At 54.2% G+C, this 17,844-nt stretch overlaps 2 protein-coding genes and 2 non-coding genes across 4 annotated transcripts in view; all 4 read right to left on the bottom strand.

Moving 5' to 3' along the window:
* Positions 1–4,520, bottom strand: part of PLXDC1 (plexin domain containing 1) — a 65,282-nt gene extending 60,762 nt beyond the window's left edge. The window contains exon 1 of the mRNA XM_004282713.3: positions 4,219–4,520. Coding sequence (XP_004282761.1) covers positions 4,219–4,294 — 76 coding nt within the window. The 5' untranslated portion in view covers positions 4,295–4,520. The remainder of the gene's footprint in view (positions 1–4,218) is intronic.
* Positions 4,521–6,305: 1,785 nt separating this feature from the next.
* On the bottom strand, positions 6,306–6,377 carry TRNAC-GCA (transfer RNA cysteine (anticodon GCA)). The gene has a single exon. It is a non-coding gene; the product is annotated as a tRNA-Cys (tRNA).
* A 659-nt stretch (positions 6,378–7,036) lies between these two features.
* On the bottom strand, positions 7,037–7,108 carry TRNAC-GCA (transfer RNA cysteine (anticodon GCA)). Its single transcript has one exon. It is a non-coding gene; the product is annotated as a tRNA-Cys (tRNA).
* Positions 7,109–7,776: 668 nt separating this feature from the next.
* Positions 7,777–14,100, bottom strand: ARL5C (ADP ribosylation factor like GTPase 5C). The gene is given in 7 exon segments (XM_004282866.3): positions 7,777–8,604; positions 10,600–10,640; positions 10,642–10,758; positions 11,278–11,361; positions 12,072–12,219; positions 13,376–13,436; positions 14,055–14,100. Coding segments are annotated over 7 exon segments (546 nt in total). The 3' UTR covers positions 7,777–8,555.
* Between the last annotated feature and the right edge of the window lie 3,744 nt (positions 14,101–17,844).

The raw sequence follows: 17,844 nt of genomic DNA, 5'->3' as shown, positions 1-17,844 counted from the left end.
GGAGGAAGGGAGGAAGGGAGGGAGGGAGGGAGGAAGGGAGGGAGGGAGGGAGGAAGGGAGGGAGGGAAGGAGGGAGGGAGGAAAGGAGGGAGGGAGGAAGGGAGGGAGGGAGGGAGGGAGGAAGGGAGGGAGGAAGAAAGGGAGGAAGGAAGGGAAGGAGGGAGGAAGGGAGGGAGGGAGGGAAGGAGGGAGGGAGGAAGGGAGGAAGGGAGGGAGGGAGGGAGGAAGGAAGGGAAGGAGGGAGGAAGGGAGGGAGGGAGGGAAGGAGGGAGGGAGGAAGGGAGGAAGGGAGGGAGGGAGGGAGGAAGGGAGGGAGGGAGGGAGGGAGGGAGGGAGGGAGGGAGGAAGGGAGGGGGGAAGGGAGGGAGGGGGGAGGGAGGGAGGGAGGGAGGAAGGGAGGAAGGAAGGAAAGGAGGGAGGGAGGAAGGGAGGCATCCTTAAATGTCCTGAGTACCTGCAACCCACAGGGTTGAAAAGACTCTTCCCTCGTGGCACAGCCTCACCAGAAACCCTCCCTGTAGTATCACAGCAATAAAAGCACAGGTTTGGGGGCTTCCCTGGTGGCACAGTGGTTGGGAGTCTGCCTGCCAATGCAGGGGACACAGGTTCGTGCCCCGGTCCGGGAGGATCCCACATGCCGCGGAGCGGCTGGGCCTGTGAGCCATGGCTGCTGGGCCCGCGCGTCTGGAGCCTGTGCTCCGCAGCGGGAAGTTATAAAAAAAAAGCAAAGGTTTGGAATCAGACAAGCTTGAGACTGCACTTTGAATCTATCGCTTATTGACTATGACTTTGGACAAACTGCATAATCTCTCTAAGCCTCAGTTTCCTCCTCTGGAAAATGGAAATGATAAAACCTACATCGGGCGAGTCATTTTGAGTCTTAAATAAAATAACGGGCACAAAGCACCCAGCAGAGTCCTCCTGCCTTTCCTGGGATTCACGTGAGGAGCAACTTTCTGAGGGGCCCGGGGAAGGCTCCAGACCCTGAGCTGAAATCCTGCCCCTCAGTTACAAAGTCCCCAACTGCACCCTCTCCCCTCCTGCTGGCAGGCAGAAACCCACTGAGGACCCTGATCTGGGGAGAGAGAGGGAGGCATGAGGAAGGGGCAGGGAGAGATGGCCAGTAGCTCAGAAGAAAAGAGGGGAGGAGAGGAGAAGAGAAGAGTTTGCCTCTCTGAGTTTCTCTCAAAGGGACAGACTGGGGTCTGCGACCCCCTCTGATTCATTCACTCACTCAGTACATGTTTATTGAGACCCTACTGTGTGCCAGGCACCATGCTGGGTGCTGGGGCAATAACAGGGAACAGGCAGACACAACCCCCGTGCCCATGAAGATTCTAGTCGGGAAAGACACACACAAGATGAGTAATTCAGCAAACGAGACAACGTGAGGCAGTGAGAAGGGCTGTGAGGGAAACAGAAGGACGAGAGGGCTGGGGATTGTTGCTACTCTGGACAGAGCCCTCAGGGTGAGCCTCTCTGAGAGGTGGCCCTTGAGTTGATGGAGACCTGGACAAAGAGAAGCCAGGGGACAGATCCCAGGGGACAGCAGCCTGAGGGTTTTGGGGGATGGCCGCAGGCAGAGTGAGAGCAGGGGTGGAGGTGGGGAGGGGCTGTTCGACGGCCACTGTGAGAAATCTGGATTTCAGTCTCACTCTGCTTGGAGGTCCCTGGCGAGCAAGGAGGAAGCCGGAAGCAGAGTCATAGCTTCAAGGGGCCCTAGAGGCAATCTGGTCCAAACCTCATTTTATGGATGGGGAAACCAAGGGTCAGAGAAAGGAGGAAGTTGCCAGGGTCACCAGGGGTCGGTGCTGGCCCTGGTCTCCTGACAGCCAGGAAGTCACGTCCAGCTGCCTTTTCCTTCTCTGTCTGCTGTAGGCACTTCCAGTTTCCCCTGGACCAGACCCTGAGTGCCACCACCCCAACGCTCCCCCTGTGCACCCCAGTATCTTCCTGTCTGTCCATCTGTCTGTCTGTCAGCCTCTGCTGGTATCGCCACCTGACTATATCTTTGGGTCATTCATCTTTCTCCTGCTCCCATTTTAATGACAGACGAAGTTTCAAGGCTCCACTAAACAAGCCGATTCATTAAGTGGGAGGGGAGATCTCAGCTTCCTCCTGAGCCCATCGCCACCGCAGCGCGGAAGACTTGGAGCCTTGGGGCTGGATGGCAGCACCCCTCAGGTCCAGCTCCCAGCTGCCCTTTCATCATCACCAGGGCTCCACCACCATTCGGAGCAACCCTCCCCCAGAATGTCCCACCCCACATCTCTTCTCCCCAGAAGACATCCCTCTGCCTCCACACAGGGCCCCCCTCAAATCCAGCCTTCCCTTGTGAAAAAAGCACAGCACTGGGAGTAACAGCTGCCCCCGCTGGCTTCTTAGAGCTTCCTTAGGTCTAACCAATCTCTCTTGCTGCATAGAAAGTCCATTTCTCCTGGCTGAATGTCTGTCAAAGCCGAGGAGACAGGGTGTCCTCTACTGAGAGATGTGATTCAAAGCTGTCTGCCCCCTCTTTTTGACCTCCCAGGGCATCTACTCTTCCAACCCAACTCTAAAGAGGCAGCCCTCAGCCAGGCCTGGGTCTGGCCCCCATGGCCCAGCACATCCTTGTTTCCTCCCAATGCCTCCTTCCCCAACCCTCTCCATGGTTCTCCCAACTCAGTCAGGTTCAGAGCCGTCTCTCATCCACCCAGTCACATCCTAAGTTCAGAAGATGCCACCAGGTTGGGTTTGCAAAGGACCTCAAAAATTGACCTGTCCAACCCATTCCTTTTTATATTGAGATCTAAAAAATTGTTTTCAATTACCCCATACACATCCTAACAAATCTGAAAAGGAAAGACAAACATTAAAAAAGAAAAAAGATCTCTCATAATCCCACCACCAAGAGTTAAAAATTTTGCCCACAGCCTCACTTTATAAGGGAGGAAATAGGCCCAGAGAAGGAAAGAAACTTGCTCGAGGTCACACAGCAAGTGAGATGCTGGGACTAGAAACCAAGTCTCTGGCCACTCTCTGCGTGGTCTCTCTGAAAACTGGTGGCTCTTCACCAGCAGCCTCTTGCCATATCAGCCTCCACTGTCCTCTGCCCACACCCTCCTTCTCAACAGGGACCCAGGCCTGTCTCAGCTACATTCAGGGATCATTAAAGTCAAGCACACTGTCACTGACGCTTTGCCTGATGACAGCACACCCCTGGGACACAGCAGCCCAACTACAGCATCACCCTCGCCAAACCCTCCACCTGCTCCATCCATCTGGGGGACATGCATGCCAATGAGGCATGGAGTACTATCTTCCCAATTCTCTCTGTCAAGAGGCTTGACTGCAATTACCCACCTCCCCAACCCCAGAGAAGTTCTATGTACATGAGGAGGAAAGAGGAGAATGTAAAATTACTTGTTGAAAAATGCTTCTCCTTTTATAACAGGAGGGACTCAAGGTAGATCTCAGAAAGGACTTCCACGTGACAGCGATGATTGTAGAGAACTGCTGTGCGGAAGAGGAGTGTGCAAGATAGGACACCCCCACCCCCCAATCTAGAGCCAGAGAAGCTAAAGGCCAAGGACCACCAGGGCAGAGCAGAGCAGGAGTGACAGGAGGACCCTGGAGGCTGGGGGTGGGGGAGCGGCAAGTTGCTTCCTTCTGGGCCCTGCTCTCCGAGTACCAGACGAGAGAGGAAGGCGTCAGGCCCGTAGTGCCCTTGTTGGAGGAAAGATGCTGGGTCTCCTCCATCCTCCTGGCTGCTCCCACCCAGCCCCCAGCCTGGGTCAGCTTGGGAGTGGGGGCAGGGAAAAGAAAAAGGAGGCAACACTGGGACAGGAGGCACCCCAGACTCCGCATCTCATCAGAATTCAGCCTCATCCGGTGTGACCAGGGGTCCCTATGTCTCGCCCACTGCCCCCTTTGGGGCCAGAGCCCACTGCCTTATAGATCCCCCTCTACTAGGGTCCCTCCAGTGTCCTTCCAGGAGGGAAGGAGAGCTCGGGGCATCAGTGTCTGACGCTTCCTCCCTCACTCATACACCCTGTGTGTTTAGAAAAGTGGGGTCCCTGTCCACCTGCCACAGTCCACAGGGCGCCCGGCCTCCCGCAGACACGACCCCCCGGCGCCCCAAACATCGCCAGCATGCCGGTACCTGCCCATGCCCACGCCCGCCTACCTGCCCCCCGACCCCCGCCCCGATCCACCTCAGCCAACTCCGGCCAGTCCTACCTGCTCCGGGCTGGGGGCTCAGCCCCCGGGCAGCCTCCCTGAGCACCAGCACGAGGAGCCAGAGCTCGGCCCGCATGGTGGGGGCCAGGCCCGCCCCCGGCCCGCAGCTGCCCCGGCCGGGCTCTGGCGGCGCGGTCCCCCGGGCTGGCAGGCGGAGGGGTGGGCGGCGGAGCGGCGGCGGAGCGCGAGGCCGGCGAGAGCGGCGAGAGCGGCGAGAGCGGCGAGAGCGGCGAGAGCGGCGGAGCGCCAGCGGGCGGCGAGCGCGCAGCGCGGCCTCCCGGAGCCGGGACCGGGGAGGGGGCGGGGCGGGGGGGCGCGGCGCCTCCAGAGCTCGCCCTGAGGCTTCCCCAGCCCTCCCAGCCCTGCCCGAGCGCTCCCCGAGAGCTCCCGCGGCCGCTCCCTAGGCGGGGGGAGGGGGGGCAGCGGACGCAGGAGGGGGACAGGGCGGGGGACCCTCGGGCTGGAAGAACCCCCGAAGAGCACCAGCTACCCCCACACCGCACCTTAGCTCCTGCCTCCCTTCCCCTCCTGACTACCTGGGGGAAAGCGGTGGAGAAAAGGCTCGAGAGGCCAGACCTCTTCCTCGGACCATGAGCTCCTACCACCCACCCCCCGACCCAGCTCCACCAGGCTTCCCGACTGTCTGGGCTGTTCCACGGAGTTGTGTGGGTTTCTGATGCCCACCCCCACCCCAGAATCTCCCCTTGCAGCAGAGGCCTGAATTCCACGCCCTCCCGTGGCTCCTCTCCACTTTATCCCATCCCCATCCCCCATTGCCAGCAGACAATTGCCTTGTCCCCATTGTCTTGCCCCCCAGCCCAGCAGACATGGAGGTGGAGGGGGCCTGGCTCACCCCTACTTTGAAATAACCTGGACCCCTTCCCACCCCCAGGAGGTAACCGAGGCCACCCTCCTCTCCGGGGACCCCAGGCCTCCTCAGGGCCCGACCCAGTCAATCTTCAAAGCCAGTCCCAGAGCAAGGAAATGTCTCACCCCAACTGCCACCACGTTACAGCAGGCTCTGGGAATAGATTTCCGCCTCCCCCCTTTTTTTTCCTACCACAACAGAATAAAATACCTGCAATTTAGGATATTTAATAGACGGCAGGGAATCAGGTCAGGACACGGAGGTGCCTCTTCCCTCCCCGACTTACTTCGTACGACAGCAAGAAACTCGAGCGCTGGATGGAGGGAGATAGAGGGGCGAGGGGGGCGCCCTGACATATACGGGGCTGGGGTCCTAAAGACTCTCTAATCTTTCAGAATCCCAGTTCCTCCTTCCTCAGGACCCAGGGTCCCAGAAGCGACCTCCTCCAGTCCTAAGGCCTCTATTCAATTACAATGGGACAAGACAAGGCCCATCTGTAAGTTCTTCTTGTCTCATTTAAATTGCTGTTTTGCCCACTCTCAGGATCAAAAAGACTGCTGCTTCCAGCCGTAGCTTCTTGCTGCCCTCTAGTGGGCACATGACGAGCCGCAACGCGCCTGTTCTGCGGTTTTCCTCACTTTTCTGGTCCTGGCCTGGAGCTGCCCGCGACCTCCTACTGCAGCCGGGCAGGTTCACAAGTCTTTGCCCCTACCTTCCGAGAGGTCAAAGTGAGAGGTCCCAGGACGAAATTCCAGCTCCGGCACTGATTTCTTTGTACATTCCCCCGTCCGGGATGCCCCGCGGTCTGTTTTAAAAGGTCTCTTAATAAGAACTCAGGCTGAAACAGCAACTTGGAAATAATTAGAAGCAAACGACCTGTAATTTTTTTTTAATGTAAGCTTCTAGAACTTGAGCGTACATCAGAATCACCTGGAGGGCTTATTAAAACATAGATTTCTGGGGCCACCCCCAAGCTCAATAGAGATAGGGACGAGAATCCGCATTTCTAACACGTTCCCAGGTGGTGGTGCTGTTCTCGGTACCACATTTCGAGAGCCACTGCTCTAGAATTCCTGTATTTCGTACTCTCGCCGCTCCTCATCTGCCCAAAACAGAGGTGGCGAAGGAAATGTCAACACAAGATTGTGGAAGGAAAAAAAAAGCTGTAAAGAAAATTGTTGCTAGAGAATCGGAGTCCGGTGCCTTTAAAAAGGCGTTGAGGGGGCACCCGGATTTGAACCGGGGACCTCTTGATCTGCAGTCAAATGCTCTACCACTGAGCTATACCCCCTCTTGTGGCAACGCTCGGCAGATGACTTGTTAGTGCTTCTCTAGCACAGGCGCTGTGCTGGACGCAAGAACAGAGGTGAGGTCCAATGTTTACAAGAGATGGAGAGAAAATGAATCTCAAGAGATTACTCATCTGGGTGCAGGGTTTGTTTCCTGAAGCTCTGAACTAAAGAATTCTAATGATGTAAGAAACTTGCAGTTGGAGAATGTGGGAGGGGAAGTCCCTAGAGATTCCACACTTCAGGGGCCTTCCTTTGGGCCTGGGTGCCCCTTTCCTGCCCTGCTAGAGTTCCCTTAGCGTTTCTCTTGGCACCCACTTCTCCATCCTACACGCTCTCGTAGACTCCTCTCGGCCTTCCTTCCCTAGCCCGAGCCCGGCCCTTAGAGACTCAGCTTCTCTTGTTCCCAACAGCAATCGGGGTCCCCGGGCAGGGCCACCTGCGGGTGCTCCCGCTTCCACCCTACCATTACGAGAGTGGGCCTTTGTACAATCCACCAGCAGACTGAGGACACGATCTGGCAGGGCCGGGGACTCCACTCCACCCACGCCCGACTGCAAAACGGGTCAGCAGTGCTGGAGGATCCTTCCCCTCGCGTTTGTAAGTAAACTTCAACGTGTGCATTGCAAGACCAAGAAAACGCGAAAAGTCTCGCACAGAGAGGGGGCACCCGGATTTGAACCGGGGACCTCTTGATCTGCAGTCAAATGCTCTGCCACTGAGCTATACCCCCGTCCTCCTACTACCCTCCAGTGAGAATGAATTTCCGTGGAATACGGGGATGATCTTCCCTTTGAACTATTGTGTTTCTCTTTGAAAATAATCTAGTGAAAGGAAAATAGAATCTGAACGGCGATGTTTAGAATTCCTGAGTTCTTTCTCCACAATCACGCCTTATGTAAACCACAAGGTTAAAAAAATCCTGAGCCCTCTATATCTGTGTCCAGCCTCTCACAGAGATGTCACTACCTGACTTGGGAAGGGAAGAGACCCCACTGATCTCAGGACCATCCCAGGTCTTCTGGGGTAATAGCACTGCTCCCTGTACACAGATGGGTAGCCTGGGTTTCCATCCTGTTTCCAGCTCTGCTTTGATAGGACCCCTAGGCTTTTCCAACCCCGAAGGGCCCCTCCTCCCCTCCTCCATGAGTTAGCATCAAACCACTCTTTCCCCTAGGCCCAGGCAGAGCCCAGAGCTCTAAGTCCTGGCAAGTGCGGCATCAGTCACCTGGCAGAGGGCTGCACAGCCCAGGACCAAAGAGCCAGTCCCCTAGCCAGACAGACCCTTGAGGCAGCCCCCCTCCACTTCCAAGGTGGATTTCCCCTGCCTGAGAGCTTTGTATGAAAGCCAAAAGCCAGTCTGAGGCACAAGCAGAAGAAGAAATAAGAGGTGAGCAGTTTTCAATGACATTTATTACACCTTCATAAAATTCCTACTACAGTGTGAAAAAAATCACTATAAAAAGACAAGAAAAGCAAATGCTCTAGGAATCTGAGATATTTGGGAGGAGTAGGATTCACACAGGAAGGACACTGGGAGTGAAGGTGTGGCTTAAAGCTCAAAAGCTGTGGTCGGAGGGAAGGGGAGGGTGAGGGAGGAGTAGAAGTCCCTGCAGTGTGAGGGACTGTCCCTGGCCAGAAGGTCCTGTCCTCTGCCCTCTCCCCTCCCAGCCTTTGGTTCTGCCCTCCTTCCCCTGAGCCGACCCCTTCACCTTTCTGGAATCTCCTCTGATCAAAGGGTAGGGGACAAAGATGGCTAAGGGGCCAGAAAGCTGGAGTAGGGGGTGAGGGGCTTAGGGTTAGGGTTCTAGGAAATAAAGAAAAATTCCAGGGTTTCTTACTCTGTCCTCCATTTTTCCTACAGAGAGGTTGAGGGCTGAGGGGAGGGGGCTCCACTTCCTAATCCCCCAGCACATCCAACAGCTTCCCTGGTGTCTCCAAGAAGGATACCTGCTCCCATGGAGTGAAGGGCAGCTTTTACTGTTGTCCTGTCTGCAGCAATTCAGGGTGCTCAGTCTAGCTCCTCAGTGCGGGTTGGGTGGATAGTGGCAATCTCACTGCCCATAGCTGTCCCTGGTCCCATCGGAGAATCACAGAAAAATAACAAATAGTCACTTGGGTTTTCCACCCACATCGTCCATGCAAAACCCTCAAAGATTCTGGTTGGCCTCAGGCTGACGTCAGTTGACAGTGGCCCAAGACTGCATGCACTGAAACCCGGCAGGCAGCCTGCAGGGACAGAGGAACAGGGCAAGGGTCAACATATCCCATGAGGATGATGGCCTTCCCAGCCCCCAGCCCCTGCTGACTGATGGAACGACCAGATTTATATCCAATTTTGTGTGCAGTTAACAAATATAAACGGACTGTGTACCTACCACGTATCAGGTACTGTGCTAGGGGTTACTGGTGAAAAAACAGACGTGCCCTCTAGGGCTTACAGTCTAGCAGAGGAGATAGATATTAAACAAATGATCAAACAATTCTGTAACTACGTGCTGTGATAAAGGTTAGAAAGGAGATGTACAGAGGCTTCCGGATGTCTGGGAGTCAGGGAGGGCTTCTTTGAGGAAGAGGCCTGGAGACCCACCTTAGCAATGTCTTTGGCAAGGCTCCAGTGCCCCCTTCCCACCCGCTCCATCACTGGGTCAGTACCAGGGTGGCCTCAAAGGCCTGGGAAGAGGCTCCATAAGCAAGTTCTTCCATTATACTGTGAGCAACCCCAGGGAAGGAGTAGAGTCTTGGTCATGTCTGTTTCACTTGGCACAGTGCCTGGCACATGGGGGTTACTTAGGAAATGCCGATTGAATTGAACCAACTGTGGTTTGGAGGAGGGGGTCCTCCTGACCCAGGAGTTGGCAAGGACACTGCCAGAAATGTGTGGTTCCTTGGGCTGGCCTGCCTAAAGTCTCCCCTTCTTCAGCTGGGCATCCATGCCCCCAGCCTGCTGTGACTCCACTTGAGAGGGAAGAGGAAGGGGAATTCTCCAGGCCTGATTCGAGGTCCTTTCTGTAGGACCATGACCTAGCTCTCACACATCCTTCAGGTGTTTAAGCAGCTACCTTCTCAGCAGCCCCTCCCTGGACATCTTATCTAAAACTGCAACATTCCCCACAACAGACATCCAACTTCCCTTTCCTATGGGTTTTTCCCCTTTACACTTATCACTTTTTAACTTACTGTATATTTTTCTTATTTTTATTGTTTATTGTCTGTTTCCCACCCCCCACCCCACCCCCACTGGAAAATAAGCTCCACAAGGGCAGGGATTTTTGTCTGGTTTGTTCACTGCTGTTTCTCAGGTGCCTAGAACAGTGCTTGGCACAAAGTACAGTCATTTCTCCATATCCATGGGGGATTGGTTCCAGGATCCTCGCAGACACCCAAATTCTCGGATACTCAAGTCCCTTATATAAAGTGGCATATATTTGCATATAACCTAGGCATATCCTCCTATATACTATAAATCAACTCTAGATTACTTATAATACCTAATATAATGTAAATGCTATGTAAATAGTTGTAAATACAATATAAATGCTACGTAAATCATTGCTGGAACACGGCAAATTCAAATTTTGCTTTTTGGAATTTTCTGGCATTTTCTTTTTCGAATATTTTCAACCTGCAGTTGGTTGAATCTGAAGATGTGGAACCCATGGATATGGAGGATGGACTGTAGGTGCCCAATGAATGTTAAATGAATGATATCATTTATTCTCTATAGGAACTCTGGGAGGGAACAGGTATAATCACCCTCCTCTTTACAGACAAGGAAACTCAAGGCCAAAAGGACTCAGAGATTCCTGCCCGGAAGGCTTGTCCCCCAGGGCTTCCCATGGCTGTCTCTTCATTCAGGTCTCAGCTCAGAAGTCACCTCCTAGTAGAGATGGTCCCTGATGACCAGAGCTAAAGCAAACCCATCCCTGTTATTCAATTTCACTTTCTTCAAGCACTTCTCAGTACCTAACATGTTTGTGTTCAGGTGGAGTGTCACCTCTCTCCCCACTAGAACAAACCCCTAGAGAGCAGGGACCCTGTCCTGTCTTGCTCACTGCTTACCCACAGCATCTTAACCATGGGTAGATGCTCAGCTGTCTTGACCCAGGAGCTAACTGTGAGCCAGATTCTGACAAGAGAGAGACAGGAGAAGGTTCTGATGGTCAGTCGTCAGCACCACTGGTTAGGCCAAGCCCTGGAGGTCCAGGTGGGACAGCCATTAACCTTTCCCCGGTGAGGGCACAGCAGCCCTGTGTGTGCCGTGTGCCACGGGTGGTCTTTCATGGCACTAAGGGTGAGGAATTGGGAGATCTCCACGGTGGTCATGGAGTCCTTCACGTCCTGCTTATTGGCAAAGATCAGGACAGAAGCATCTCACAGAGCCTGTGGACAGAGGAACCCAGCCCCAGTCAGCCTGCCAGGATCCAGCCCCCCTTCCTATGGCCCCATGAGTCCTCCCTACCTCCCCTGCTTTCCCAGGTGGGGTGGGGATGGAGGTCCTGCCCAACACTAACAACCACATCCAGTGACACCGACAGCTCCTGGAATGCCTTTCAGCCAGCTCATAGTATCCTTACAATGATCTCGTGAGGTAGGAATTTGATGGTCCTCTCCGTTTATACTTGGGAAAATTGAGGATTAGAGAGGTGAAGTAACTTGTCTGGGGTCCCACAATGCGTGAGAAGTGGGGTCAGAACCTGAACTTGCAACTCTGGCTTCTGTGATCAGTTGTGCTGAGGATGTTATTGCCCTTCATCTCGGATAATCTCGCCCCGCCCAAGCTGCTGGGATGGAGGTTCTCAGAGACTGGGGCATTAGGAATAACGCTCAGAGAGGCTAAGTGAGTAGACTGAGGTCACAGAGCTAGTACACCGGGTCCTCTCCCAACTGCAGGGGTCTTACCTCATGGGCCAGCATCTTACACAGCTCCTACAGCGTGGTCAGCAGTCGATCCCGGGCCGTGCTGTCAATCACAAGTATGATGAACTGACCAGCAAAGGCGAGTTGTGAGTGATGGGCTTTCCCTTCAATGAACATGTCTCTTTGCTCACTGCACTCTGCCTTGATGTGAGTCCCACAGAAAACAAACTGTGCATTCTCAAGACCTCACTGCCCTAGTCCCATTTGAATTCCCTTTTCTATCCAGACCCAGGGTGGACTGAGCACAGCTTCTGATTGTGTGCCAGAGGTTATGCCAAGCACTGGGCCTTCATGACTCCATTTAGGCCTCATCACAACCCCGTGGAACTGGAACTGTTACTATGCCCATTTACAAACTACGAGACTGAGGGTCAGGGAGGTGATGTATCTTGCCCTTGGCCACACAGCCTATGAGTAGCAGTACTGGAGCTTGAAATCAGCTCTCATTCCAGGAATGAAACCACTGGATTCTGCTGCTGCCGGAATGAGAAAGTAAGGCCCCCAGGGACAAAGGGCCTGCCCCATCCAAGGCATCCATCAGAAAACTGCCAGCAAGCAGACAAAGCTGCCAGGAAGTATTCAAGAATTTTAATGGGCTTTGCGCTGCGTTAAGTATTTGACACATCTGAATTAGCTCTTGTTTTATTATTTAATTTTCACAACCCAGGGAGGTCATTATTATGGTCTCCATCTCACAATGGGACAACCAAGGCTCAGAGAGGTTGAGTGACTGGCTAATATCACACAGCTCCTCCAAGCCCAGGCACCCTCCTCACCTCAGCATTGGAGGAGTATGTGTTCCAAGCGGAGCGCAGAGCCTCCTCTCCTCCTATGTCCCCCATGAAGAAGTGGGTCTTTTGCAAAACAATCTTCTCCACGTTGCTACGGATGGTGGGACATGTAGGGACCACCTCATTCTTCAGGCTGGGGAGGCAGGAGAGGGTACCAAGTGCTCAGCCCAGTCCTCTCCCAGCTCTGGTCCCCCACCTGAAGTCAGGCTGAATCTAACTTAGAACAATTCAGCCCAGGTTGACGGAGCCTCTGCTGGGCATGAGGGAATGCAGACAGGAGTGAGACCAAGTCCTGCCTGGCTTGGACCCCAGAGAGGGGAGATTTATGAGAGCAGTCTCCCCAAACTTTAATATGCAGCTGAATCACCTGGGAGTCTTGCTAAAGTGCACATTGTGATCCAGTGGGTCTGGGCTACGGCCCAGCATTTTGCATCTCTAACAAGCTTCCAGATGATGCCAACACTGCCGGTCTGTGGACCACACTTTGAGCAGCCAGGGATCAGAAAAAGGAGACAGACGTAAGTGAGGGCCATCAGAAAGGGGCTTTGTTTAAAGTGACTTAGAAAACACACACGTTTTGATACGTAGGGAATGCCTCTGGAAAATCTGGGAAGTGAAACTGGGAGTTAGGGATGAGAGGGAAACTTACTTTTCACTATATATGCTTGTATTGTTTGAATTTCTCTTTTCTTCTAATTAAATATATATATATATATATATATATATATATATATAACTTTTTCAGGGGAAAATTTTCCTAAGCAAATAGGTTCCAAACAGGAGAGATGCCATCCAGAGTAAATATCGGGAAAAGCTCCGATGGATAATTACTCAGCACGTGTGCCAGACTGCTAGACCAGGAGCTACAGAGACCAGGCAGACCCAAAGCTGGCCCCACCTTCTGGGTTTGAAGAAGGGGGAGAAAATGAAGACACGAGACTGGGGTGCAGGAGTTAGAAGGAGAGACCTGACGCTAGGGGGAGCGAAGAGCATGGAGACTATCGGGCAGGTTCGGACAGCTTCAAGCCCGCAACCGGGTTTGGCAGGGGTAGGGGGTAGACGGAGGGAAGCAGTGGGGTTGCTCATACCGAGCAGGATTCAAAGGCCTGGCCGAGAAGTCATTGAACTGAGCGGCCACTTTACCAGGAAGGTCACACCAGGTTCCGCCAGTCAATCCTCCTGGCTACAGGGGAACCCGAGGACGCTGGGAAGGGCTCCGGTGATTGGTCCAAATGCTTGTCAGTCTGGTGGGAAGGCCCAGCCCCGCCCCCCATCCGAGAGTCGCTTACAACTGGTAGGGAATGGAGGTCTTTCCTGCATTGTCCAGTCCCACGATGATAACCCTGTGTTCTGGACGCAACCGGGGGAAGGGCAGGGTCAGGGCCAAACCCGATGACCAAGGGATTGTGTGCTCCACCAGGCCTCCCAGGAAGGAGACAAGTGTTCCCAGCAGGCTGGGGGGCCTGTCCCCACCTTACTACTTCTGCTCCCCCGCCCCCTTCCCCCACAAAAAACAACAGGGCAGGTTTCTTTCCCACCGGGCCGAGACACCTGCGCCACTCCAGAACAGGGGAAATGGGAGCTGAGCCCCACATTCCCTGCTCCACATTTCCAGAAAAGCGATTGTGCCAAAGGTCGGGGGCCCTCAGGGCTTGCCAAGAGAAGGGGTCTGAGGAAAGAGCCGAGCGAGCGTGAAGTCACAATCGCAGGAAACCGGCGACAGCGTTGAGCCGGAGGAAGGAGGCTCGCCCAACCCTGCGCCCCTGGGCGCACCGAAGCGCGCGACCACCGAGGAGTGGGCGGGGAGGGGGCAGGGGAGACTGCGGAGCAGGCGGGGAGGCCCCACTCAGGACCCTCCGAGCCCGAGGTCCCCCATCACATCCGCCCAGACGACCCCAGATCGGGGGGATGGGGGACAGGTGGGAGCCGGATCAAAGCGGTCGCTCGGATGCCCTGTGCTCCCCTTACCCTGTTTCCCGCAGATGCTCATCAACTTGCCGATCAGTTGTCCCATGGCACGTCCCGGGTCAGACAGGGATAGGACTCGGGGGCCTTCGGGTGCCCGGGTGGGGGTCCCGGCGCTTGGAGCCCCGCCCCCTCCCACACACCTCCGGAGAGCCGGGCAAGCTTTACCTACGGGGTTGCGGACGCCCCATGAGTCCGTCCCCTAAGGGGCTTGGGAATCCCCTGGGACGGTGGCCCCTCGAGGGCGCTATGAACCTCACAGTGACAATGAGCTACGTGTCCAGAGCCCTGGAGGTGTAAGGAAAATGGGGTCCAGACTTCACATCCTCCCCCTCGCCCTGAGAAAAGCCCAGAGTTCTCTGGGTGGACTACTCCCCACTGCAAATCAAAGAGACCTAGCACAGGGGCCCACATCGGATGCCAGCTCTCCCTTCTCCGAGTGCCATGTCTGAGGCACTAGACAAACAAAACCCTAGGCCACCCGCCTTCTGTACTTACTAGCTGTGTGAAGCAGACAGAGCCCACCCATCCTCTCTGAGCTGGGAGAACATTCCAACCCTCTACAGGCCTCTAGTTGTTTCACCGGTGTGGGTCCTGTAGGCCTACTCAGAGTGAGTTCCCTTGGGGAAGGGCAAGGTGGCCCCTCCTTTTGCAGGCCCCTTGGTGATGAGCATCTTCTAGGAGTACAGCAGTGCTGCTTCCATGCTTCACTGACAAAACTACTGCTCCAGCACAGCTTTCTGATTCCCAAGGGTGGGCATCTGAAGACAGTGACGGAGCAAAAAGAGAGATCTCTCAGCCGGAGACCCTGCAAAGGGGGCCAGGATACCAAGACCCAGCCAGGCAGAGCCTGGGCCAAGAGAGAGCCAGGCTGGAAGAGGGAGAGGAAGGGGGAGCTGCTTGTGGCTGTTTGTGAATTTCCTTCTTTGCTTAAACTGGGAAAAACCAGAAGACAAAAGGAGACATGGGGAAAAGGCAAACCGAACTCAGGCTGAGGGGGTGGTTAAGAGAGACCAGTCACCACACAGGAGACTCGACTCCTAGCCCACTGCCACTGCCCTCTTACATCCCATGAGTGCGCCCCTTCCCCAAGGGAACAACACTTTAACTGGTCTCCCTGCCTCCCCTTTACTCAGCATCCTCCGCACATCCCTATTAACCTTCCTAAAGCACAGCTCAGAGTCTGCTACGCCACAGCTCATAAACCTTCAATGGCTCCCACTGGAGTCAGATCATCTCCCCACCTGACATTGAAGAGCCACCATGAGCAACCCCCACCTGCGTCTGCAGGTTATTCCCCCCCCCCCATGCTCTGCATCCATGGTCCTTGCCCACACAGGCCCAGCTATGATTTTGCTTCTCTATTTCCTCCACCTGAATGTCCTTCACCACCTCAGAAAGGTGGGTTCCTCTGTCCCTTTAGGTGCCTGCCATAAAAGCCACCTACTTCCCAAGCCCTGGCCTGGTTCTCCAACTAAATGGGACTTCTTTCTACCCTGAGATGATAACTGGCATGTCTGCTTTCTCCAGTCAACTGTGAGTCCTAGGGAATTCCCTGGCAGTCCGGCGGTTAGGGATCCTCACTCTCACTGCCAAGGGCCTGGGTTCGATCCCTGGTCGGGGAACTAAAATCCCATGAGGTGTGGCCAAAAAAACCAAAAAAAACAAAAACTGTGAGTCTTAGAGGGCGGGGTCATGTCATGCTCATCTGTGTACCCCACCCCCACTCCCTGCCCGAGCCAGCGCCTGGCATACAGTGAGGATGTGTTGTTATTGGATTGAAGGGCCGTAAGTTAAGTTACAGCCTGAGAAATGGTCTTTGGAGTATTAAAAAAAGGAGTATGAGCATAAGTTGAAGAGGATTGAGGAAGGCTGGGAAGTTTGTGGAGAGAAGAGGGAACAGCTCACTAAATACAGAAATTTCATCCCACCCATGGTGGTGCCCAGAGTTACAAGGAAGGAGAACTGACTACCAGAGCCCATCTGGGCTGATTCCGTTTCAGCCCTCGTTAAAAAGGAGCTGGGGCTGCATCTGGGTGGAGTAGGATAGGGGCGCAGAGGGTGCTAGGGGAAGCAGCAACATTTAAAGCATTTTTACCATCTGTTTCCTGGAGGGGAGGCGGGAAGGAACCTCTTAGTGCACCCTGACCCCACCATCAATAGCAGAATTGAAAGTGACGTTCTGCTCGCTGGAGCACATTCAGTAAACAGACAAGAGCTGCCTCTGCTGTGAGGCCCAGAGCCTGGATCCTAGGGGGTACTCGTTCATTTACTCATTCATTTGACAAACGTGAGTCAGGAATTAGGAACATGCCAAGCAGACAAAACAGACCGTGTCCGGGAGCTTGCCATCTAGTTCGGGAGACAAATACACGCACCAAAACCCAAAAAACAACCCTGAGAGACAGTAGGCTAGAAGGCCTGATTTAGAAAGGAGCTGAGGCACACGTCTCTGAGGATGTGATTACCGGGGCTAAGACAAGATTTTTGTCAAGGGTACTGGGCTGGAAACCACACTCCTTTCCACCCTGCTCCCAGGCCCTGGTGGCCTCACCTCAGCTCACTTTTACAATGGTGGAAACCTTCAGTCTCTCCGACCTCAGCTCACTCTAGTGTAGAACCTACTCAAAAGACAGAAGCAGCTGGTCAGGGAGGGAGATAGGAGGGGTCCCCAGCATCTCCGTTCCTGAGTCCCTGAGGTGGCTGCGGTCATAGCACCAGCCTCTCTGGGCCTAGTCCCAGCCGACTTCACGGTTGTGGAAATCCTCACCAGTTGACAACCACCAACGTGCTTATTGTGTGCTGGTTGAGGGCTTCTGGTTACCAGGAGACAAGAGTCTCTCTCTTCAGGGACTTCCCTGGTGGTCCAGCGGCAAGACTCTGCACTCCCAATGCAGGGGGCCCGGGTTCGATCCCTGGTCAGGGAACTAGATCCCACATGCCACCACTGAAGATCCCACATGCCACAGCTAAGACCCAGCGCAGCCAAATAAATAAGTAAATAAATAAATATTAAAAAATAAGTCTCTCCTCATCTCTCAATATCTCTAAGCCACCTAGAAATGCCTCTGCTGGCAAGTTCTGGGCAAATGTAATTTCAGGCAGAAGGCACGTGGAGAGAAGACAGAAACATACTCAGACACCTGCCTCCTCTTCCCCTGCACCCCTTCCCTTGCAGAAGCTAGGGCATCCTGGGTCAGGAGAATTAGCATGAGACTTGGGGGTCACGGACACCACAGAACTTGAAATCCGATCTCAGTTCCTGTCCTTGCTTGATGGCTGTGTTACTATGGACAGACTGCTTAACCTCGCTGAGCTTTATCTGTAAACTGAAGCTAATGAGCTCTGCCTTTGATTTTAAAGTACCAGGGTCCACTGCAGATGGAGTTCCTCTGTGCAGCCCCAGACCAAGCCTGTTTTCTGCTCTTCTCCTCTTGGACGTTCTCCCACATGCACCTTAAACCCACCTTGTCCAAAGCTAAGTATCATTTCTGCCTCTGACCTGTTTTTTCACCTGCTTCCTCTATGTCTGGGAAGACCCTCACCCACAGTCACCCCAGATGCCTCCTTTTTTCTCACTAGCTGCCTCCAATCACTCTCCAAGAGCTCTCAATCGTAACTGCTAGATGTCTCTGGCAGCCACCGCCTCCTTCCCCATTCCACTGAAAACCCTCCTCATTTTTCACCTGGAGCATTGCAGCTGTTTCCAAGCTAGGCCCCCCCACCCCTCCGATCTATGCTCCAAACTGCAACCGAGACAATCTGACCATCACTGCTTACAGTCCTTCAGTTT

Source organism: Orcinus orca, chromosome 19 (assembly GCF_937001465.1).
Source record: "Orcinus orca chromosome 19, mOrcOrc1.1, whole genome shotgun sequence".
In the NCBI taxonomy this organism is placed as follows: Eukaryota; Metazoa; Chordata; class Mammalia; order Artiodactyla; family Delphinidae; genus Orcinus; species Orcinus orca.
Note: the sequence above shows the minus strand (reverse complement) of the source record. Positions and strands in the feature narration are given on the sequence as shown.